This window comes from Passer domesticus, chromosome 8, assembly GCF_036417665.1.
Source record: "Passer domesticus isolate bPasDom1 chromosome 8, bPasDom1.hap1, whole genome shotgun sequence".
Classification (NCBI taxonomy): domain Eukaryota; kingdom Metazoa; phylum Chordata; class Aves; order Passeriformes; family Passeridae; genus Passer; species Passer domesticus.
Genome location: NC_087481.1, coordinates 31829545 through 31854765, shown reverse-complemented (window position 1 = coordinate 31854765; position 25221 = coordinate 31829545). Strand labels below are relative to the sequence as shown.

General features: G+C 38.0%; 1 protein-coding gene across 9 annotated transcripts in view; it reads right to left on the bottom strand.

The window, feature by feature from the left end:
* The window catches only part of LDB3 (LIM domain binding 3), a 114804-nt gene that overhangs the window by 85561 nt on the left and 4022 nt on the right, over window positions 1–25221 (bottom strand). For all 9 annotated transcript variants that reach the window (XM_064430102.1, XM_064430105.1, XM_064430106.1 and 6 more), the window contains exon 2: window positions 22770–22894. In XM_064430102.1, coding sequence (XP_064286172.1) covers window positions 22770–22862 — 93 coding nt within the window. In that variant the 5' untranslated portion in view covers window positions 22863–22894. The remainder of the gene's footprint in view (window positions 1–22769; window positions 22895–25221) is intronic.

The following is a 25221-nucleotide window of genomic DNA, read 5'->3' as shown; positions in this document are numbered from 1 at the left end:
GGCTATTGCTGAGGACAAGGATTAAAATTTATTGATGGTATAATGATGCCAATGCTGGTTTTGGGCATTTTAACCCATTAAAGTATTGGGTACAGCAATCTACAAAGATTCCCCACTGAGAGCTTGCATAATATAAGAACACACACACACACTCACACACATATGATTTTATATGATAAAGAACAAACCAGTGACATGGAATGTTCTGGAAGGTAAAAGCATCTCTCTAGATGAATTTTACATCTATTAGCTTTACAATCCTGCCTTGCATGAATACAGTATCTTCCCACACATTTTTCAGTGTCTTCAGTGCACTGAGCAGTATTAAACTGACAAGTTCTCAAAAATTATATTCTGTGGGTTTTTTGCAAATAGTATTTTCCATAACTCTCCAATAAAAAAATTATGTGACTTTAGAAAGCCTTCCTGTTTACAGACAAAATAAAATAAAAGAAATTATTGTTGTAACATACTGTCTGCACTGTCTGTAGTTAAAAGCTATTTAAGACCCAAAATTAAAAAAAAAAGTCAAATTACTAAGATGTAAGAAGTATAATTTATTAAGAAAGATACACTGATTTTTGGTTCAACTAATAATATTTGTTTAATTTCTGGTCAGAATGAAGTCAGATCAGCTGGCTGTGCTATATACAAAAGTAACCTAAGCTGAGAGTCTGCTTTCTCTATAGAGTACTGCTTCACCAGCTCCCCTTCCCAGCCTGCACCACTTTCTAGGGAGAATTGGAAGTAACCATCTTTTACAAAACATTACACACACACAAAAAATGACATTGTCATGAAAATTTACCAAAAGTCTTCATTAAACACAATTACTGTTTATGAGCCAAATGTTTATGTACTAAAATATGGTTTTAACAGGAACATCCCATAAATTTCAGAAGCCATAAGCAGATTTAGAAGAAGGTTATTAAAGAAACTGAAGACCTCAGTTAGTAAATATTTGCCTCTGGTGAATGGCTCTTTATTTAAAGTGATCTTGAATTGGAAGATCCAAATAATGCCGCTCACCTCCACTGCACCATGTCTTCTGTGTTTATGCCCAAGTTTCAGACTGAAACTTGATTCAAAAATTCCCAACAACTAGAAGAAAAGCTGTTATTGGGGATATTTCATTCTAGAGAAAGGCAGGAGTCTGTCATCTCACAATTCTTAATTCAGCAGAGTGTGTGGAGCCTCAGTTATCTTTGGATAAGGTACTGGCTTTCTATTTGTATTTTCTGCAGCCTTGCTTGTGCTGACATGTTTTGAATTCCTCGTGGAGTTACCCAGCACAGGTGTGTGTGGAAGGGGATTCCAACTTGCAAAGCCCATGATCACAACTAGCACTTGAAAGAAGGTATTAAGGCAGGAAGAGAAGCTGATCAGAGTTTCCTCTCCAGCTGGCATCCTGTTATAGACAGCCCTTCCCCTTCTGTGCTGCTCACCCTGCAGATTAACAGGTAAGGGTTAGAAAGCTTCCAGTCTCACTGGGAATGTTAAGACATATCCCATCATAATACATTCTTCAGCTTTATTTGTGCTATATTCCAGAGACTCAACTGAAAACATCCATCATTTCAATTACAGAGAGCAAAGTGGGCACCCATCAACTGTGAATGAACACTTTCTGCCAAACCAAAAGGCCCCTGCAAAATACACCCTGCAGATCTGCCTGTGGTACTCATATTGCTGGTTAGTGGTACTTTTACCTGTTAATATTTTTGCCAATTTCTTTTTGGGTTTTCTGCTTCTTTCCTGTTTTATCTCATCTAGATTTGGTGTTCACCACTTACTGGTGTAAGCAGCAACAAGACAGGGCAGTGTTTTTCTTCCAGAGCACATATGTTTAAATGCAGTGTTTCGAGAAAGGCCTTAAAGATGCTGACCACATATATTCCCCCATCTCACTCCTCTGTACATTCCTATTTCTTTCAGGTGACTACCTGTACTTGGAAACATCAAGTTATTTCTACCAGTTTGGTAGCACGATCAATGCTTTAGGAACTTAGTGTGAGCATTCCAAAATGTGTTAAACATTCGTATCTAATAAATATCGTTTGGTAACAAAAGTTAGGAGCATAAATTGTGTGAAAAACATCATTAGCCTGCTTGGGGTACTTAACTAGGCTTCAGAGAGAAGACTATGCTTCTGATTCTTAGTTTAAGATATGCCTTCATTCCCAGTTCAGAGCACAGCTCCTTAAGGATCATTAGGCTGTGTAACTTATGCAGAAGTAACAGAATTAATCTGCAGGGTGCCCCACTCTCATTTCAAAGTTGTACTTTTATCTTCAATATCTTTAATGATAAGTGCAGACATTTTTCTCTGCGCTGCAAGCAGAGGCTGTAATGAGCTCCATACCTAGTTACAACGAGTTTCTAAACTCTGCTTGTCCAAATTAGAAATTTTCCTCTCCTGTTCCAGAGTAAACATGCTAATTATGATAATCTGGTTGTGTATTTTGTTAAGGAATAAATGTTCACAGGACATCTATTTAAATCCATGGAAAGAATGCAATCAAGTTCAGAATTTGCCTTAACAGTATTTTCCTTGGCTACATTAGACACTGACTTCTGCAATGGAGCATGTCAAAATAATTGGTTTGGAAGAGGCAGCAAGAAAGTTGTCATTTGACCAAGAAAGAATCTCAGAAGGTCTAAGGTAGTCTGCCTTTCTGTGTCCAGTTTGTCTTTTTCCCTTTATTTGGCACCAAACAAACTGCTGAACAATGAATTGTATAGATGAGAAAATATGACAGTTACTTTAATAGGGATTCCTGCTGCTAGTGAAACCATTATTTGCCTGATACAAATGAGGAATGAAAGGAACACAGGAAAAAAGTTAACGTTCCACTTTGATGTCAAATGAGGACTTAGTTAAACTGCAGGACAATGAGCTTCATCACTGTAGTTTGTCATCAAGCAAACATCTGAAAGACTAAATTAACGTGACATTTTGGACAGCATAAAGAAAAAAAATTAGTATAAAGCAGATTGATGTATTCCCTAACACCAGCATGCAAATCTCAGACTCAGCTGCTATTATGACTGATGGAATTATGAAAGTTCTATGTTCTAGGCAGTTACATTTACAGCGATATTTTTCAGAGCTGTAGTTTGTAGGCATTTTTAAGCTTTATTATGTTGTCAGAGTTAGATTCTGGCCACCCTCTCTAGTTCCATTTTTTATCGGTTTCCTTTTTTTCTTACATCCTTCTTCCTCTTACAACATCTTGTCAGTAACTTTGCTTAGTTTCATTAATCATGTTTGCAGAGAAAATATTTAAAAACTGTCAGTGCTAGAACTTTGATGGGATCAACATCAATGCTGTAACAACTGCAGTGGCAGCAGAAAACATTTCTCAAAGTGAATATATGCAGCTATTTAACAAACAGGAGGCTTTTACTTCAGACACCAGGAAGCGGAAATAAATGAAAATTAGGAATGCTTGGATGGATATTGGACAGCTGGGAAGATTCCAGGGGCAGACAAAAGTGCCAAATGGAGCCATATTAATAATCCCTCTTTATCCTAGGATGGGTCTTCTATTTATAGAATTATACAGCTCTTGAAGAAATGGTAAGATTGCACACGTAAATGATACAGGAGCAACACATGTATTTTACATGAAACTGCCTAATAAAATCCAAAGATGCTCCCAAATTTTAGTAGACCTGTTTTAAATAGTACCACATATTATGTCCATCTGGTTGTCTCAGCTGGTGACAGGCATTTTCTTCTGAATGGCCTTCCCCCCTTCTGTATTATTTTCAGGATTGAAGGAAATTCATCCTCTACCTTCTGCTCACACTTTTCATCTATCTCCTGCATAAAATCCTTAGGAAAGACCTCCTTAATTCCAGATCATACTAGTCAATCTTCTGGGTCATACCCAGTCCAGCACACATTCCAGTGAAATAAGTTTCACACAGTTACCTCCTATTCCATATCAAGAAAAGAACTATTTCATGGCATTATTCTTCAACAGCTATCCAAAGTAAGAACCAGAAAAAGACTCCTACTATTCTGTCTTGCATTGAGTTAAGACTGAACTAATTTCATGACGAATGTTATGATGTTCATGCCTGAACATTCACTACTAGAAATAGCATTTTAACTGCAAAATTTTATCAAATTGAAGAGACTCACAAGGCTGCAGAGGAAAATATGAAGCATAGACAGTAGCTGATATCAAAGCTATATGCATCAACCACTCGGAAAACATAAAAGTAAGCTTAGATTCACCTAGTAGTCTTCTTTGACATGGGACACACCAGGAATTGGAGGAAATTCTCTGGTTTTAAACAGTGAGTAATCAAAGGCTCTTCCACACACTTCGAGTACTGAGAGCAACAGGGCCCAAATCTTCCCTGGCTCTGCACTTCAGGGTAATACAAGTATGGAAAATAAAGAGCCAGTATCTTTCACAGTGACAAACAAAACATCAAACAAGATTTCAAGCAAATGACACAGGAGACTGGTATAAACAAATCATCTAGGCATTTAAATGAGTTCCTTATAAAAATAAAAACAGGAAAAAAGAAGAAAATCTGAGACACAAGAGAAAAAGAAAACTTATTTTACAAGTTTCTTGCTATGTCAGAGAAGGACAAGATATTCTCCACTTCAAAACATCTAGGATTATCTCATCTGCTGCTCTCTGTGAATACTACAGACAAAGAGAACTGATATGAAAATATGGATTTCAAGCTCTATGCTACTTTGCTGTGCAGTCTAGGTAATAATTCTAGCATCTGTTGCAGCCTCTGTGAACAGATTTGCATTGACAATGCAGAGGTAAAAGCTCCACAGACAATAAGTTGTTGGGCAAGTCTCTCTAAAGGCCCCTTATCCTTTTTTATCATGCATGACCCTGTAAGAATGTGCAATGCAATCATCCAGAAGGAAAAAAAGCACTAGGCTGTCAAGCTAAGCTTTTGCTGGCTGCAACTCAGATATGACACAAAGTCATGCCCATCTTATGTAAAAATTGATAAGAAGGCTGTGTGCTGTTTATGGTATATCAGTGTGTAATTAAAAAGCCTTGTGCTTTTATCAGTGGGTACATTGATAATCAACTCTCAGAAAAAAAAAATCAAAACAACAAAACAAAGCAAAAAACAGAATTGAGAACTGAAAGTGTGAATATCCAAAGTCATTACATCCTTCTAAAGAAGGAAGGACAAAGAACTGCTCTAAGATTAGCAGCTTTTGAAACAGCATTATTACAAGTACCTTCCCCAAGTAAGATGTGAATAAAGCTGCTGTGAAAGTTAGCGAGTCAAGGAGTCTCATGCAGGAAATTAATTCCATTGTGCACATTCTTCCTGTGACCCCAGCCCATTTGTTTTGCAGAACCAGAGAACTTTTTCTGTCCTGACAACACAGTAGAAATAAAACTTCAGTAGAGCAAAAATATTACAGTCCCAACTCCCCATTACTTGGCATAAATTTATTCTCTTCAGTGCAAATGCAAGTATTTCAGTTCCTCTGTTAATTGCTTTGCACTACAAATGCCTTCATAACTGCCAGGCAATGGTAAATCAGAATGTTCATTTTCACCTCAGGCATGACATCAATGATTTTGTTTTAAATCACATTCAGAAAATATAACTTGAATTTACAATAAAGTCCTAAAAGCTCTTTTATTCCCTCTATAGTTTTATGTTCATGTTGGTTTTACGAGTATGGAAGTAAAATTAAGGATGGCAGGCAGCTTGATGATCCTGTCCCAAAAAGCAACCTCCCTGCTTTTCTTATCAAAGTAAGAACTTGTAAGTCCATTTCACCCTTACATCTGGGAGCCCTCTCTAATGACTATGGCTAGGGCCAGAGCAAATAATTCACAGAAGAGATTCACATACAATTTGCCATTTTGCAAAGTCAATGTGTAACACACCTTCCTCTTTGTACCAGAGTCATCTTCTGCTCCAGTGCAGACACTCAAAACACACTATCTTTGCAACTTTTGAATGACTTATAAGCTTAAATCATAGAAATTAAAGTTTGAAGTTGCCTCTGTTGGCAGAATGCAGACAACCAGCCGATGTTAGTGACAAAAAGTCAGAAAAATCCTCCACAGGACCAAAAGGATCTGTCTACATTTGTCTGTAGTTCAGTTAAGCATCTCCTTGTCATGACAAACCTATGGAGCATAGAGATCCATTAAAAAAAAATATATACATATAATGGATGTAGGAGAGACTGGATTTCGGAGTTGTACACTTATCCCACTGGGAAAAAAGGATGCCTACAGAACCTTCTGAAATAAACATGAATCAATACTAAGAAAATAACCTTTATTCCCCTTAAAGCCTTTCACCCCCTTTCTAGATTTCTGTAATAAATAGAACAATCAACTGGAAAACATCATCCACGTGTAGATATTGCACATGCTCAAATACAGTCACAATATGTTAATATGCCAAAAACCTGATTAATCTGTATGTTTTTGCATAAGCTATAGACAAAGTATTTATGAATGCATAGTGCATATATTCCCATCGTGGACAGTTATATTACAACACACCATTTTGTTAACCCACCATCTAAACTCTGTTGGTTTTGATAAGGGAAACACTTATTTTTAATATAAATTTGTATCTTAAACTATGATAATATTTTCACTATTTAGTAACACAGATTGATGGTCAGTACATCAGCACTTACCAATATATTGACTGTCCTAAGTATATTTTTAGAAGCGGAGTTTATTTGTCACATAAATTGTTTTTCCTTGTTAAAAAGTAGCCCTCTAGGTGGCCTGTGCTTTTATACACTGCCCTGTTCATGAAGGGCACTAATCCATATTATTACATGTACTAAATGACAAGTAATTCTACCTTATGAGTTATGATAAATCATTATTTTAGGGTGGAGCTATACATTTTCCAAAGGGTCTTTATCACAGCTATGTTGAAAGGACTTTAAGTATGGTGGTATGCTTAGTACCCCCCTGAAGTAGCTGAAGTATGTGCCACAGCAGGTGCCACAAGCAGAACATAGATTTGCTTTGACATTAAGACACAGGGTATAGAAGGAGTGCAGGGTTGTTTGATGGATTTATAAAAGCATATGTTGTGAATGGTTTGGAGAAGTGGAGCCTTCAGGGTACAACATTAGAGTCAAAGCTAACTCAATTTAAAGAAATCCTGCCTTGTCATGGTAACAGTTCTTTGTTCTTCATGATTGTCAGGATATCTGTCACTAAAGAAACATTTTGCCACCTCTAAGGAAAAGCTCGCTGAAGTGTAACCTCCTGGGGACATTAAGACCAAACTATTAAAACATGCTCTTTGAGCTTTAAGGGATACATTTCTGCCAAAGAACTGTAAAAATTATGCTTGAATCTGTTTTACAAAATAGAAAACACGGTTTACATTTCTTTCCCATTTTTGACCACGCCCTCTTTGTAAAAACTTAAATTCCCAGGGTCACAGGATGTTGGTAGTCAATGTAGTTCTAGCCCTTCAGGGTCAATGTGGCATAAAAGGTGACAACTTTTACCAAAGGATCTCTCTAATCTATGACTTTATGTCCCCAGCCTAGAGTGACCAATTCACTCCCACAAAGTAGGAGCTGGCAAGCTCCTCCTCATCAGCCATAGCTAAACCTCTCTGCCAACACTCACACACTTCTTGCATCCATGAGACAACGTTTGCTCCTCTGCTTTCCACAATCAATTGAAAATGTCACTGTGGTTGTGATCTCGCCAAAGCTTTTCCCACAAAAATTTTTTCATGTTACCTTGTACTTTTGGCCTTTGCAATGTCATTCTACAAAGACATTGATTATTCCTTTACTAATATACAATGATAGTATAGTATTTAGTTTTCATTTTCTTGATCCATCTACAAAATCAATTTTTGCTTTTTCTATGGATTAAGGTCACAGATAACTTGCAAAAATTAAGTAAAATATCTAACCAGTCTGCTTGATAGTCAGTTGATGGACTTGAGTGCCAAAACTGCAGCTAAAATTAAAGATCTGTAAAAAATAATGGAATCATCCCAACTGCCACTAGGAAAGAAGCCTAGGCAGTGCATACATTTCCTAGATTAGTCCTAAAATACTTACACAGCCATAAAACCTAAACCTTACTCGTAATTAAAGAAGCTAGAGCTAGATTCCCAGATATTTTTTTAAAAATTACATTCTACAGTGGTCAGTCTCCTTAATGGAGTTATATTAGTTTATTCCAGCTAAAAATATTGCCCTTATCTTAGTGCGTGTAGAATTTCTCTTACAGATGAATTTTAACATTATGTTAAATAGTATGTTTTCCAAGCTCTTTTTATACACAAGTGATTGAGAATAGTGGAATTATCCTTCAACTCAGAAGGCTCTCTTGACAAATATATTCCCCTGTAACTTCATAGAACCAGTGGAATTATACCAGGAATAAATCTGTTCCAGTATCTTCAGTTACTCTATTTGGAAACCAGTCATTTGCCTGACCTTCAGTGCAATGCTAAAAACAGAGTTTGTCTGTCATCAAGAGCCAGTGAGATTTCAGATAAAACAGAAGTCATGGCTCCTGCAATGAAATTCCAGGAGTGTCCATCAAAGGCTTGCCAACAATAGCATCTCACTCAGTCAAGACTTTCATACTTTGATAAAACTGGGGGAGAGGGGGAAGAGGGGATTTGACATTGGGAATTGGCCATGTCACAGCAACTTAGGGCTCACTCTCAATTATACAAATCCAAACAAATTCCTTAATTATATTCTACTAAAACTTTTATGAGGTGAATCGCTTTGGTTCTTTAAAGGCCAAATAATTTCTCACTCTATTGACAATTTACCTTTTGGGGGTTTTTTTGTTGGCTGTGAGGGTTTTTTTACCCCTCTAGGGGAACATTCCTTCTACCAGCACCACAATATTTAAAATAATGTATAAAGCAACAAAAAAATGAACCGGGTCTAAACATCAGAGTAAATATTGTGAAGTGGAAGCAGGACTTCCTTGTTTAAATTACAATAGATTAATCTTGTGTTATTAGACTAAAAGGACTGTTATAGAAGGACAATTGATAGGCAAGATTTCAAACTTCTTCCTTATGGTCCCATGCCAGTATACAGGCTTAAAGTGCTCTCTCTTCTGTCAAACTGGCATTTGCCTTGACATCACTTAACCCAAACTTAAATCTCAAAATACCATCCCTAGCAGAAAATTGCCCAATGCTTTGATAGTGAGAGATGCCAATAGAAAAAATTACCAGCCATTGCCACATGAAGCTTAAATATCCATCAGTACATACAATCCTTGCTAACAACCTCACTATCTTGGAATATATGCTTACATTTCTAGTATTTGAACAGTTTGCTCAGTCTTGTAGTTCCTTTGGTTTCTACTTAGAGGATATAAGCAGTTATATATTGTTGAGACTATGGATAACAGTGGGTTGGAGTGAAGCCAACAGGATATCATGTAACATGGTCTTCTCTCCCAAAATGCACAATGTATATTTTAATAAAAAAATAAGGTCCTGTCCTGGTCTCACGTGCTGGTCTTTGCAATGAAAATTAACCATAAAAAAAACAGATTACAGAGGTGTCAGAGGTAAGAATGGAACGGAAAAAGACACTTCAAGACAATATCAAGGATCACAGAAATGAAAGATGTATTTCAAAGTTAAGAGGACATTAAAATTCATATTATCAATTTTTAAGTGCAACTTCTAGGCAGCCCTTCTTCAACATGAGGTCACAGCACTCTCTGTTGCATTATCTAATTGAATTGAGGACTATCACAGTGCAACCTCCTTCCATTACAAAGTGACACAAGTCACCAGAGGAAAGGAGCAAAGTGTCAAGAGGCACAACCAACCAATATCTACTTGTCCTTGGAATGAAGCTGCACAAAAAGTAAAAAGATACCATCAAAACAGCCTGGACTTTACTTATTCTGGTATGAAAACAAGGTAAACTGGGCAAAAAGTAAGTAATGGTGTGACAAATGGCAGAGATTATATATATATATATATTCATATATGTAATCAGGAATATCTGTTCATCATGGGTGTCAAAGAAAAGAAAAAAAAAAGAGTGGTTTCCATAGGCCATTAGCATCCAAAGGCAAATACACAGGTCCCAAACAGTAGACACTCACTAGGGAAAATAGGGAGAGCACCTTTTGTGTTCCAACTAAAAATGAGCTCAACTAAAAATACGCTCAACTAAAAATCTACTAAGGACGTTGCAAATCACTGCCTTTTTCATCTGTTCTCAGGATGTGATATCTTTCTACAAAAACATGGTTTTACTTGATTATTTGTTGTTAACAGATAAACCTAGGAATGTGGAGATGTAATAATTATGACTTTACTCAATAAATAGATGAAAATATTCAAATTAATACTAAAAAACAATTAGATGTTTCAAATTCACCTCTTCAAGGAGGTCACCATCATGTCTTTTAAGGTGACAAATACAATTTAGCCAGAAAAAAGCTTCTCTCCTGACATAATGAGAAAATTAATTTTTACTGAGTATACCATTACTGTCATTGCTGCAGTGGTGAGAAGATATGAACAGGTTCAAAAGATGGCATGTACCCTTTATTTTCAAAAAAACTTGGGAATTTGGAAGCTTTTCTTAAATAGCTCCCGATCCCTATTTTGCTATGGCAAAATTGTGTTGTCTGCAGTGGAAAAAGATAATATTTTAGAGAGTATTTTCGAAACATTTCTCTTCACAGCATTAGTGTATCCAAGGGCAGTAACACACTGGTGTGGATGTATGGCACAAATAGCCTCAGACAGTAGCCAAGATGCTTTATGGGAAGACTGAAACTAAAGACTTGTGGCATCCAGGCCAGAACATTCACTGTGGATGTTCTAAAATTAAACACCAGAGAGGAAAGTTTATTCCTACCTAAACCCTTTATCTACACATTGAACCAAGAGGCTTAACAACCAACTACATGGTGAGAGCTCTTTCCTGGCCTCCTAAGCTTGGAGATGCATTTAATATCAGAACCCAATCCAATCTCTGCACAAACAGTGGAGGAGGATCAACACTTAATGGAGGCAAAAGAAGTAATATTATTTACAAGTCCTCTTAACAATACTTCCCTCAGATAAAATTAATTAAAGGTCCAGTTAATAAGGCAAATAAGGGCTAAATTATAATAAAACTACTTTGTACTGCTTTCTAGTCTATAAAGAGCTTTAATAAAATAAAATTTAGAGACCAAATTAAGCATTTGAGCTCAATACTCAGAGTAGCAAGAAATAAAGACATCTACCCATATCATCAAATGGCATGAAACTCAGATCCAGCCTGGAATTCTTTCCCTATGAGAAAGATCAACATTTCACACTGTACTTATAAAATGTAATACTGTACAAGAGAGTGTCCTGCCTCCTTTCCAGGTTGTCTTTAGGACACATGAACTCCAGGGAATTGTGGGTGGAATGTATAAAAGATCTTATTGCAGCTGCTGGTACTGCATCTGTTCAAGGGATAAATAAAGCAGCTAAATTCTAGTTTTGGTTTCATACACTGCCAGTCCCTTGACATGCACAGAAATTATATACCACCTCCTCATCTTGTCAATCACACTGCAAATATGTCTTCAATATTGTGGAAGGGATGATTACTTCTTTTTGCTAGGAATGTTCCCACAAGCTGGGATAACCTCCACGACAAGTTACACACACTGCAAAAAATCTAAAGCACTTCATTTTCTTCCAGAGTAACCTGTAAATTATCAATCTTTAGACTTTTTCTCATTTTTCCTAGGAAAGAATTGGGTCTAGATAAAACTGATATGAAATTAAAACTGAACTAATTCACTAATTACCTAGACCTTCAAAAAATTTATTCTGTTTTGTTTCCCTTCACCACCATTTAATCCCCATGTTTTGGCATGTGGAATTTATGGAAATATTCTCAATTACTGTCAGCTTGTAATTTTTATATATATATATATTTTAAAGAATATTTATGTGGTTTACTATCTATGCTCAGCATATTTTCTTCAAAGAAAGTTGGAGATTACTATCTAAGATGCTACTTTGCAGAGTGAGGAACCACTGCTACGAAGAAAATTAAGCACAGATATGTAGGGAAAGGGAATTGCTGCTGAGCAGGACAAATCCATCTTTTTGTGCACCATGGGACCATAGGATGTGTGGCTGTAGAAGGAGTAAAGTCTCTTCCAGGAATCTCAGTGAAGATGCACTCTATTGTCAACACCAAAGTGAAATTGGTATTATTTGTAGCTTGGGTTCCTTAACAGAGGCTAGAAAAGACTATTTAATACAGCAACACATGTAATCAGAGAAACAGGAAACCCCCCAGCTTCACACAGAGCAGTCATGAACTTCCATGTGGCACCATATTTAGCCAGCTCCTTCCTGCACATTCCTGCTCTGTCCCTCCATGGCTCTATAGGAGATGATACCTTTTGGAGGGTCTAAGTCTTTTATGTCCGAAATGCAGTCTTCATCTTTTTGCTCCTCCACTCTAAGTGCACTTAATCTGAACAGCATCCAAAGCTGGAGCAAAGAAAGGATAGCACATGCTGGAGAGGCAAAATGTGGGAATAGAGTAAGGAAAGGAGGCAAGGGAAAGAGGCCACATAAGCATCCAAGGCATATGGAAGGAGGAGACAGCAGAGAACAAGCTCACATGGAGTCAGGATGAATGGCAAGAGCCATCAGTACTTGTCCTTGCAGCTGGCTGCTACAGCTGAGGCACACAGCTCTCAAGGGTGGGATAAAGCCTCCCTCAAAAGAGAGGAGGAGAGCACAAAAGAGAGGAATACTCAGGGGTGAAACAGCCAAACAACTCAGGCACCTCAATGATCTGTTCACCCTTCCCATGAGGTACCAACAGTCTGATACCTACAGCTCTGTGTACTCAGGCTGGACTACTGAGACTATATGGCAAACCAGCACGTGTCTCAATTTTAGAAGTGTTGCCCTGAAAAGAAGCAGTACCAAGCAGTGGGAAATCAAACAGGGAAGAGATTGCAGTTCAGGCAGATGTGGTTTGCTGCTGTGCACACAACTGATGATGCTTGCAGACTGCTGATCGCTTCTTGGCATGAAGAAAACAAAGCACACACATAACAGAGAGATCCTCATCCACCACCCCATACAGCTGACAGAAGGATTAAAGGATTTCATCTTGTATAATTTGTTAGTTAATTTAAGCAAAACAATGAGATAAGAATCTTTTAGACAGGAAAGGAATTTTGATGGTAGGTTAGGTGACAACTCTTGTAAAAAAATAAATCAGCAGAAAGACTAATAATTTTTTCCTACAATAATTAACCTTAGCCGTTGCTCATTAAAAAGGCCATCTTACTCTGAATTTTTATTTTTTAAACATCTGCCGTAGTACCAACTGCCCTTAGCCATTTTTGACCCAGCTATGATTAGGTAAGGAGAGAATGCTGACATTCTCAAATAGAACAGGATGGTCCCAGTGACCCCCAGGATCAAGGAAAGGCAGCCCAAATTCACCCTAATACCAGGGCATTCAGATTTGGCACTATGTGCCAGAATCTGGGGTTACATGTAGTATTTTTGGAGTTTTGGATAAGATGTCCCATTCCAAAAGCTTGAGGTAAATGTAGCATTGGTTCCAATTCAAAATAGCTTCCTAAGTTACTGGGTGCTTTAAATATAGCATGAGAGATCCACAGAGGCTTCTCAAGAGTGTGCATGGCACCCTAGCCAGGTATAGTAAGTACCACAATGCACTGCAAATATTTTTATTCATGCCACAAAGACTAATTGTCACTAATGCTGGCTTCAAACTGAGAGCCTATAAATTGTTTATAGTAAGCATGTGCCCTTAAGCCTGCTACTTTTAATAAGAATAAGGGTTTATGTCTCTATTAGGTATGGCTCAGCAAGACAGGCATGGAGCCAAAATAGCCCAGAAGCTGGAATTTGGACTCTGAGTAAGGGAAAGGTGGGAATAGGGTGAGACCATGTGAAAGGCTGTGTTCCTCCTAATCCTCAGCTGCCATTGCTACAAATCAAGTGTATTTGGAAGGATTTTGGAGAAAGGTTAAAACCTATTTATGCACTGTGTCCAGGCACTGAACACCTGTGACATGGATGATCACAACAGCAGCTACGCACGTGGGAAGTGCAGAAAGTAACTCTACCCTCATCAGGGGATTTGCATGCCTTTAAGACATTTGGCCCATTTCATCTCCCTAAAAGAAGAGCAAGACCTCATTGACTTTTTGGGAAAATGGCTGCTCACCACCACTACCAAAGAGTCACCTTGTAGGAAGCCCATTCAAGATATTATCTGGAGCCATTTGTAAGCTGCAAATTAATTTTTTGGGAGTACCCAATTACAGGTACTTTCTTCTCTCTATTTATTGTGTGCTTTTTCTCCTGTAAAACTCTTAGAAGAACACAAACAGCTTTACATTTGGGGAAATATTATACTCTTCATGGATCTGAAAAATGGGAGATTTTAGAACTGTCCCCAAAGGATACCAAACAGTAAGGCTGACCTAAGCCTCAGGGACAGCTTTATGTGAACAAGGTATTATTTCTTTTACAACCTGAGTTTTATGATAGTAGATAAAATACTTTTTAAAAAAAATCATATTCTATGCAACACATTTTGACAGGTGATACCTGTTAGCTTTTAAATACACAATGTGACTTATGGGTCAACACAATGTGCCTTAACAGCACATTTATTGAGGTCGTTGTCCTCACTCTGTACCAGCAAAAAAAAAAATTCTTTATGAATTAATGAATGCCATTTATTAAATATCATACCATACTTCCACCAAATTAGTATTTAGGAATTTAGACAGCTGTAACAGAAAGACTATTTAGATATTTTGTTCTCAGGTAACCTTTTTATTAAGGCTTTAATTACACTAGTACAGAAGAAACAGCCCTTTAACATGCTGTGCATAGAAACCATTCTTTTCCAATTAGCATTATTCATTTCTACTAGCACAGTTCTGCTGACATTGCCAGACAAGGTTTTAAATTCATTTATATCCTCAAAACTTGCAGTTGCCATTGATTTTTACCATGTTCAGCAGAAATTTCTCTCTTTCCTCTCCCCTTCTCAAGATCTTTCAACAAGGGCTAATAATTTACCTGCACATTGATAATTTGGCTAATCTTGCAACAAAACTCAGTGGAAAAGAAGAGCATTATCTCATGTTACACTGGAGACTACTGAATGCTATTTATGCATTAAAATGGTGGCACCTGAGGCACCCACGTGCAGACACTTCTAGTTACACACAAACTGACTACAGGAGATTGTCTTCTCAGCTAGCTCCAGCCCACTGTGAAAGCCAGAGTATAATGAAGACTATTGCATTTTGTACACCATTTTCATACCTCCACATTTCTACTCAAGGTCGGTGTTGTTTTGTATTTAAATACCCACATTTTTGATAGTTGTACTACAACATACACTTTATGCTACTAATTAGACCACAAGATGGGAACTGCTGTTGCTAGCATAGAAAGTTAATGATAACATATTTGCAGAGCTAATTTCTCCTTGTGTTCCACTGGCTGGAGAATATTTTGCAATAATGTATTCAGGATGGAGATAATGACAGAGTTATCTGCTGTGTTATTAAGACAGTCATTTACAGAGTTCAGACATCAGACACTAATAAAAAGTTTTATCTGAAAAAAAAGCTTATTGTGCATTTTAATTATAAAGCACTAACAGTTCAGCAGCTTTAAATTCATAATTTAATGGTTACCTCCTGATGTTTACTCATCCTAAAGGATCTGCAAAATTATTAACTGCAATAATAATTATGTAAATCTGAGGACTTCCTGAAATACTACATCAACTATATTCTTATACAAGTAAACTTTAGGTCAAAGACTGAACAATGTGTCAGACCACAAATCTTAAAACAAGTGGAAAAGGAATATAACCAATTTGAGCTGTGGATCTGTTTCCTTATGTAAAGAAAACTCTTTCCTCCCTCCTCCATAAAACCAGAAGAGCTGCTGTTGTGAACTCAGTTTTTGCCAGTCTTGAGCCCATGTTTCCCACAGCTAACACTATATGCCTCCTGTTCAAGGGAAGAGCTGCATTTCCCTTTCTTTTGCAGGAAAGAAAGCTGCAAAATTACTTTATTAACTGAGGTGGCAATTGCATACATGTTACTCAGCCCAGTTATTTCATAGAATGAGCTGTTTTCACAGATAATGCCACACAAGTATTGATGATTCAGCTACATTCCCACTCCAAATTAAAAAAGCACTTAAGAGGTGAAATGAAAAAAGGGCTTCAAACCCATGAATTATGTATTTTGTCTGAGCAGTCAGAACCAGGTTTGATGGTCTAACACCATTTAAACCAGAACCTCAGCTATTACAGGCCATTACTCACATCTATCTAGCCTATATTCTACCAGGGTGTTATGCTTCTCCTGAAATTCAAACCAAACAGAATTGAAGAACATAGCCTTAAATAGCTGATTTCTGCACAGTATCTGTGCAGAGCACATAATACTCCTTATATACCCCTGACCTTCAGCAGTGGACTTAGTATTTAGTGATTACTTTAATCACACAAACAGATAAGAGGGGCTGCCTTTGTGTTCTGGGTATCTACTTGATTTAAAGGAGAAATCATTTGACCAAAAGCTGCAGCTAGCTACATGCTGTTCCTGAAAGTTATTTTGTCAAGTACAATACTTGCATTCAAATCCTATCGCGTTATCATGCTACAGTTTAAATAAAATTGTAACAAAAGCACTCTTCAACAAATAAACCTGAGTTTAAAGTTACAACAACAAGTTTAATGGATTTTTCAGAATATTTTCTGCAAGGAAAGAAAGAAAAATCTTCTTACTTTCAGCATGACTGTTTACCAGAAGGGAAAAATAGCCCATCTTTGTTGGAACTGCTTTGGATACAAAACTGGGTATTTGCTGAAATCAAACCTTCTCTTAAAGTGTTAGTGGCTCTGGTGAAACATCCACTGGGATTATTTCTCAGACCTGACACAGTATTTTTGACCAAGACAGAAAATGTTGTCTACCTCAGAATAACTCCTTACCTCTTAGAGCACCTGCACAGCCATGTTTAAAACTCTCTTTTACTCAGAGCAGAGACCTGAACTGCCTGCCTGATAAACTGGGATTTTTTGATCCCCAGGTGCCAGGACCCATTTCTCTGGTCCAACAAGTATTACTTAAATGGAACACAAATATAGAATTTGTTCCCTCTTTCCTTGTCTGACAATGACATGACACTTGTGTTTGATGAGACATGCAACCTTATCATACAAATGCCCTGTACACTGAACTGCCATTTATAGTACAGATGCTGTCTACTGGAACATCTCAAATAAACAATACCAAATCAGGAGGCTGAGGAGTTACTTGTAGGCCTCAGGCTCACAGAAACACAATCATTTCTGATGTAGCTGTACACATACCAGAACTGGTTTGCAAATTAGTTTAAAAGCAAACCTCATCAGATAACTGGCACTCTCCTAGGATACTGACATTGTTTGTATATATAACAAATAATTGCATCATAAAATTCACAATGCTTTAACTTCAGATGAGGTGACTGTTACTCGAGAAGTAATCAACAAATTAAACAGATTATCACAAAGAAATGCTGATGCCCACAGAATAGTTGTTCTATCAAAAAAAATAGATATTAAAATTTTGGAGTGTCCTGAAAGTCTGGCCTGGAAGTATTTAACTTTCCACTCACAAGGAACTATTTTGAATTAAACTGTAAGATTTGTTTGAGGATTTTGAGTTAAACTGTAAGAAGGTTGGAAGAATGTGAAGCTGCTAAGGTGTAAGAAATTACTAGTTTGTCTAGGCATAAGACAGTCATTATATTAAATGGCTCACTTCCTTCTCAGAAGTTGACTCAGTCATTTGAACTTTAAAGGAAATGTCTCTACTGAGTAATGGTTGAAGAGGGAGATTCCTAGGCTTCTAGAGGACATCAGACTTATCTGTTAGTTTAATAGAATATCAACTATTATAAATACTAATATATAGCTTTTGGTATTGTGAGGGACTTCTTTTTTGGAGAATAAGAAAAACCCTCTCAAACCCCCCCTCAACCCCTCAGTTGCAGCTTTAGGACAGCTGCTCAGCAGTCTGATTCACCAAAGGTGGATGCTTAACAGGTGATGTGGTACCAGCACTGCAAGAGAACTTGCTGATTGTTTCAGTTCACTCAATACAGGTAAACTGCATTTTTCTGATTATAATTTATGTACAGCACCACATGGATATTCAAAGGACAGCTGCAGAATGCACAGAGCCTGACCCAGATCATCTGAGGCTTCCCCACAGTCAAGAATAGAAGAAAAAAAATGAAGAGGGACTGCCATTCCCTCCTCAGCTGCCTGTTGTAAGGCACTAACATGGAACGGACAACAGGAAATGAATACTCTCACATAGCTCCTCTAAAGCAAAGGCACTGACAGCCAGAGGTTGGCATATGTATGCTAGGGAGAGGAGGAGGGACAGGAAGCAATCAGCAAGAGATGCTGATAAAAGGAAAGAGCCTAACAACTCTGAGAAAAAAACCTTCCTGCTCCTGCAGAGACAGACTGCAAAATGCTAGACCAGGGTTTCCCCCCAGACTCAAAAAGCTGTTTCAGGCTGCTTGCAGCAGATCAGCTAATTTAATTCTTTTTGTAGCAGTATTTGCTTTTTTCCCTCCCTGGACTTACATATTCACCAGATTTCAACCTTTTCATCACTTAATCTAATAAAGAGAAATATTTCTTGAAAGTGTTTAAACAAAACAAAAACAATCTCCTGTTTCAGGCTCTGGCTTTTGATTTGGAACCCAAGCAGCTACAAAGCCTCTCTATTAGGAAATTCATAACTGTACAGATAACCACAGAGTGAATATACCAGTCATGAGTTACCACAGTGATTTAGACAATATTTCCACTCTCTCAGAAAACGATTGCTCCTTCACACATTTCAGCTCATTGCATGACCTGCAAGCCAGTCTCACTAGAAACGTTTACTGTTCAGAAATAAAGATTCAGAATTATATGAAGACGTTCTGCTATTGGATCCAACCGTGCACCATCATACCGTCTTAGGTAACGTGGCAACCGAGCACTCAGATAATTAATTATGTCCAAAAGCCTTCTTACAGAGGATTAGGTCTACAAAATTAATGAATTCTACTTGCTTCCAGACAGTTCAAGCAGTCAGAGAAAATAAACAGCTTTGCTGCCCACGTCAGTTTGGGAAGACCAGATTTATGTATATGATCATGCCACTGGTGACAGTGCTTAGCACTGCCAACAACCTGCAAGTCCCATTCATTTCAGCAGGGCTGACAGATGCTTAGCTTTATTAAGTCTGTCAATACTGTTTTCCTATGTCTGCTACCTGCTCATGACATCTCATGACAGAATTTGACATCTCATGACAGAATTTGACATCTCATAACAAAATTTTTCTAGTGGGTACAATGGTCTCCGGGGTGGGGACTGGAAAAATAGTTTACAGATGATTTCCCAATGCTATTGTTAAAGGAGTGTGAAAGCTGCAGAGCAACCTTAACTCTTCCCTACTTGTTTTTGTCTCCTGTTTTCATGTTCCCATCCCCTATGTTAGTCAGGCATTTATTTTTAGATAAAGAAGAGATAAGCAGAACAATCCATTTCAGGGGAACACATCTTCACCTGTCACCCAGCTGACTGGCTGTGACACCTGTGCATTATGCTGCTGACTGTTCAGCTATGAGCTGATCACCTGGGCCTACCTGAATGGAAGAAAATACAGTGTCTGACACCCCATTTAAGAGATTTCTTTAGGAGTGAACTGTTAGGCCAAACAGCTCTGACTAATTCCCTTCCTCATCCCCTGTGTTAAGAACATTTTTCCTGAACAGAAGCATTAGCAATCCCACAATCCTGCATTGTGCTTTTCTCAGCAGGTTTCAGAGATCTTCAGGATTTCTCCCCTGTTCTCCAGGTACAATGTGAGGTGGGTGGGAATTGCATAGAGCTGGCTGACAGAGTGCAGGCCAACAGGTACTTATGTTTATGCATGGGATAGCTTCACAGTGGCACAATACTGGTGCCCTCTTTTGAGAGGGTGCTTGGAAACATCTTGGTCTAATACTATAGATGGGATGAAAAACCCTGCTGTGTTAGACTCTTTCAGTCATTTTCCTCAGGAGCTTAGAGGCAGTGCTCTTGCAGCACAACAGAACAGAGAGCCCTCATGAAAAAGGAGGAACCCATCTGTTCTCAGTGGCCCACCCACAGACAGTCTAATTAATTGGGGGCAGTCAGAGCACAATGAACATGTCTGCACGCAAACCCAGTCTGCAGGCTTAGAAGGACATTGTAGCCAAAAGGATCATGGCACATCTGCCATGGCACATTAAAAGCAATAATAATACTCTTTAAGTTGAAGTATTTGGAGTTTAGGATTCATCTTACACATAGAAAGTCTAATCTCATCTCAGGGCAGCTGTGGATCAAAACCAGTCCATAAATAGGTGTACAGCATCCACTGTAGCAACATTTAGAGCTGTGTGTCCTTTCCAAGATCTTCCTCACAGCTATCTTTTCTCCCCTCCTCCCCACCAGGAATATTTTAAAATCTAAGTACAGATTCCCTTTTCCCACCTCAATAAGACTGCAATTATGTCTGAGTTCATAGGTCAACTCACATAAGTGAGTTATGACTGAAATTTCTGATCTGTTTGGAGATATATTTATGTGATAGATGATAAAGAAAAAGCCAGATTATCAATAGTCAGGTATTACACTGTTTTTCAATTGAAAACATCAGGTATAACTGTCCCAGCTCCCCCTGAAAGAGGCTATGTTAATTCCTGTAGGTCTGCTTCTGCCCTCATAAGGCAGGCTCTAAAATCCAATCCCATCCCAAAGCTGTAGTCCCAGCTAAAAGCTGGGCCTCACTGGGAAGAGTTTAAAAACATTTAACAGTGCTTTCTCACACTGCTATGGTTGAAAATGCAGTCAGGTCTGAGCAGAGCTAATTCCTGCACACCTCTGGGAATTCAGCTGTTGCAGTTTCATTTCTGCTCCTCCTATGCTCTCAAAAGCCTCATGAGAATCATACAGCCTTTGGGCATAGTGTTTATACTTTCACAGATTACAATGTGAGACAATGAGCTCTTTGGGTCACAATTGGCTTTTCATTACTGTTGTGTCACATACACTGCAAGTGCTACAGCCCTGGCCCATGGCTGACAGGCTCTAGGTATGACTGAAGAAAATAATCAACACCATACAGTGCAGGCTGCAAAGTGTCACGAAAACTCCTACAAAACTATGATGACAGCTCTCTGTACTTACCTTGGGTGGGAAGAGAAAAGAAATACCAACACTATTTGCAGGAGCAAAATCAATCTGAGTTTATGAAGGGAGTTTATTTTTGTAGATGGGGGGTATTTTAGGTTCTCTTTTGCTTGTTTGCTTTTGATAAAACTGCCAGAACAGCCTTCTTTGCAATTACTATGCTGCAAAAGGAGTTATGAAAAGTATGCCTCATCATCATATATTAAGGTAAACGTGGCTCTGTCTTCCAAGAAAGAGATAATGTGCATAAGAACAAGGGAGATCAGATGATACAGTTTCACAGGATGAATATGAAATAGCGTAGCTAAGATTTCAGAAGCTCACCAACTGACTTTGAATCACATTTGTTGCAGAGATATCCCTTTTGTACCCACAACTTAACAGACTGTATTTTTTCTTTAGGAAAAAAACAACATGGTTTTAAAAGTAGTGTAGGTGGCTTTTTATTATTCTTCTTATTTTTGTAGTGTAGCAGACTTTTTATTTGCATTCTACTTGTTTGTCTGATTAAATCTTTCTGGTATTTCTCTTACATACTGTTATGTAAGTAACCTCTCTTGTCACTGTACTGCAAAGTAAACCTTCTGCAAGTGATTTGTGGAGGAGCCAAGTCCTCTCTAGAAAGATCTGAACATTCTGGAGCAGATTTGAGACAATCAGAAACAAGAAAAGAAGAAGGAGCTACCAGAAATCACACAGAACTGTCTTACAAGAGAAAAGTAGGTAAGGGAAACACAAATTTCCTGAAAACCATTCAATGTTAAAAATATTTAAGAATAGAGCTAATTCAGGTAATAGGAGTACAGAACCACAACACCTTAAAATAATGCTTCAAGGGGAAGAGAAAAGAAAAAGGTGTCTAGGAGATTCATGGCAGTAATTGACAGATACACCAAGTAATTAATTATTAAATCCATGCTGTTTGTCAGCTGCAAATGGAAGGCTTTTGCATAATTTAAGACAGTATTTTAAGTACCACTGAGTCTTCTGCTTGACATGTCTAATTTTTATCCAAATATTGCACCCCTTCACAAGAGGGGACACATCCCTGTCTCTTTTCACTTTTAACACCTGACTTCACATACCTATATGTTTATTTTCTAGAAATATAATTCTATATTCTCATTCAGAGTTGCTCTATTCCCTTCCCCCCAAATTGCACCAGTGAGACCCCTATCAGCAGAAAAAGAGACAACATTGTACAGAATAGAACTGGAACCTTACTTAAAACAGACAGTGCCACCATCCATACAAATATACTAACCAGAACTGTCTTCCTGAGGCATTATCAATGCCAGGTTGTACTTCAAACTGGCACATTTCTAGTTCACATTACATTGTCTTTACTCACACCTAGGTGCAAAGATCTTCAATTCTGCTAGGCCAGGTCAAAGTGTACAGATGGCTGCTACTTTCCAACCCAAACAAGCCCAACAAGGTTTTTTTGCACACTTACTCTGGAGATGGTCAAGGGCATGTTGAAGTCCTTGCCCCCTTGCAGTCTGAAGCCCCATGGTCCAGGTCCATTCAGAGTCACACTGTAAGCCATGTTGTACCACTTTCACAGGCAGCAACAGGGCACTGCAGGACAGAAGGACGGGGCAGACAGAAAGAAGTGTGAAAAAAACAGACTGAGAACAGGGAAGGGTTTTACATAAATGAAAGCAATTCTCTCTCTGCCTTGCCTGTTCAGTCGTGCTCTGATACCACCTAAGAATAGATGGGAGCTATAATGCAGATGCTGATATCCCAGCTGAGTAGGGCCCATAAAAGGTTTGTAACCAGACACCTACTATGCAAAGACTTCATGACTCAGAGGTCTAATATAGTCCCCACGGAAGGGGACAGATCTTTCTAGGCTCCTCAAGCCCCTCATGCTGCTCAGTTACTTTATGGACAAAACACATGTTTTATTAAAACAAGCAAACAAAATCCCATTCTAAAATCCCAACCACCCAAGTCTCTTCACTAACCTGTTAACAACTACAAAGCCATTTTTAAATTCTGCTTCAGCACATAGGTATCTTGCACTGTGACATACAAGTTCTTTCTGTATAGATCTTTCCACACATGTAGCAGAAAAGGCATCAAGAAAATGTTAACTTTCTTTTGCATTGCTTTGTTAAACTGAAAAACTATATATTACATGTATTTAGCATCATCAAAAAAAAAAAAAATCCCACAACTTCATGTTCGGCTCAGTTCCACAGCCCTTGCTTTCCCTAGGAAAAATTAACATTTATTTTTTTATGAATACAGAAAGATCATGGGATACTTCTAATCAGCATGTAATTTCTATGATAAAAGCACAGTTTCACTACATACCTGTTTCATCATTTCAATACAAGTCTTCTAAAGGTGTGATGCTTGAATTAAAGCCTAAGAATACAAATAGTTACCTAATTGCTGTCTTAATTAATTCCTTGATTTTTTCATAGTTTGCATTCCAGTTCTTAGGAGTTCCATAAAACTATAACACTTGTTCAGTAATGCTGGATAGCATTTCTGCCCTAGACTGGAAATTGCTAAAATACAGAGGGCACGAGGGTAGGGCAGAAGCTGTTGGCAGAATTACAGATATAAACAAAAAAAATTCTGCTCACAGGATAAAGATATAAACATTAAATAACACTCACCCCTTTCAAGTAATTAATTTGTGCAGGACCACCAGAACCCCTCTTCTGTACCTTTGCAGTATTTATCCTCCCTTATCCTCTGGTCAGAAAGAAATTGCCATTATATTTAAAAAGTGGGGGGGGAATGTCCCCCAAACATGGGCTCTACTTTGATAATCAAAAAGACAAGCAAACCCACGCAATGCACTAGAGTGAGGCAGCTCAGCTTGAACATTGATCACCCTGCCAATACACCTACCTTAAAACATGACAAATATCTGATTACAAAACAGCAGAGAGCAAACACTACCAGGAACTCAGTCTTTGTCTAAGAAGAGGGTCAATAATTTTTCAAAACCATGAAGCAGTAGAAGTTTCTGTCTAGCATTCACAGTGCCAGAAAAGCCATTTGTACAAGGGAATAATTAATCTCCACATAGGCATTAGACTAAACCATATGACCCTCTCTTTTAGCCAGATCCACATTAAACCACAGCAATTCACACAAATTTAAATAAAAGTTGCACTAAGCCAGTGGAACTGGCCCCAACCAAAATGAAAGCAAATAGCAAGATACAGCTTGAGAATAAAGCAGGGTTTTGATGTCTCACAAATACCTCGAAGGTACATTTACATTAAGAGTATTTATAACCTGTCCTCTGTGAGTCCAGAACCATTGATGTTTGGATGATTACTTTGAGGAGAGGCAAAACTGACTTGTTGGACTTAAAATGGCAGTTTCCTAGCCTGCCAGTTTATCAAGTACTGGTTTTTTTTTTGTTGGTTTTTTGGTTTTTTTTTTTTTTTTTTTTTTTTCCCAAAGCCACACACACACACAAAATTTTGAAGGTATATTCTCATTGTACTTTTACTTTTCCTAGGAATTCACTGCTGGTTGCTTCCTAGGAATTCACTGCTGTTTTTTTCCTAGGAATTCACTGCTGTTTTTAGTGCCCTTTCTTGGCTCCATTTCAAGAGTTCAGGAGAACAGAATAAAAGCAGGATAAGATAAACATACCAAGTCATGGCTTCACTACTAAAGACAGTATCACATGAATAAGTATTAGAAGAAAGACCACAGTTTTATGGACTTAAAATTCTGTGCATGTTACCTTCCCATACCTAAATCTTCAGCTATTTGTGTAAATAACAGAAAAGGGGGGGAAGCAAAACTTTGAGCAGAATAAAACCACACAACAAACTGAATAGAGCTAAGCACTAAGAAACAGAGATGTTTAATCAAACACTGTGCTTCTGTCCTACTTGCACATCTCCAACATGCTATTTCTTATC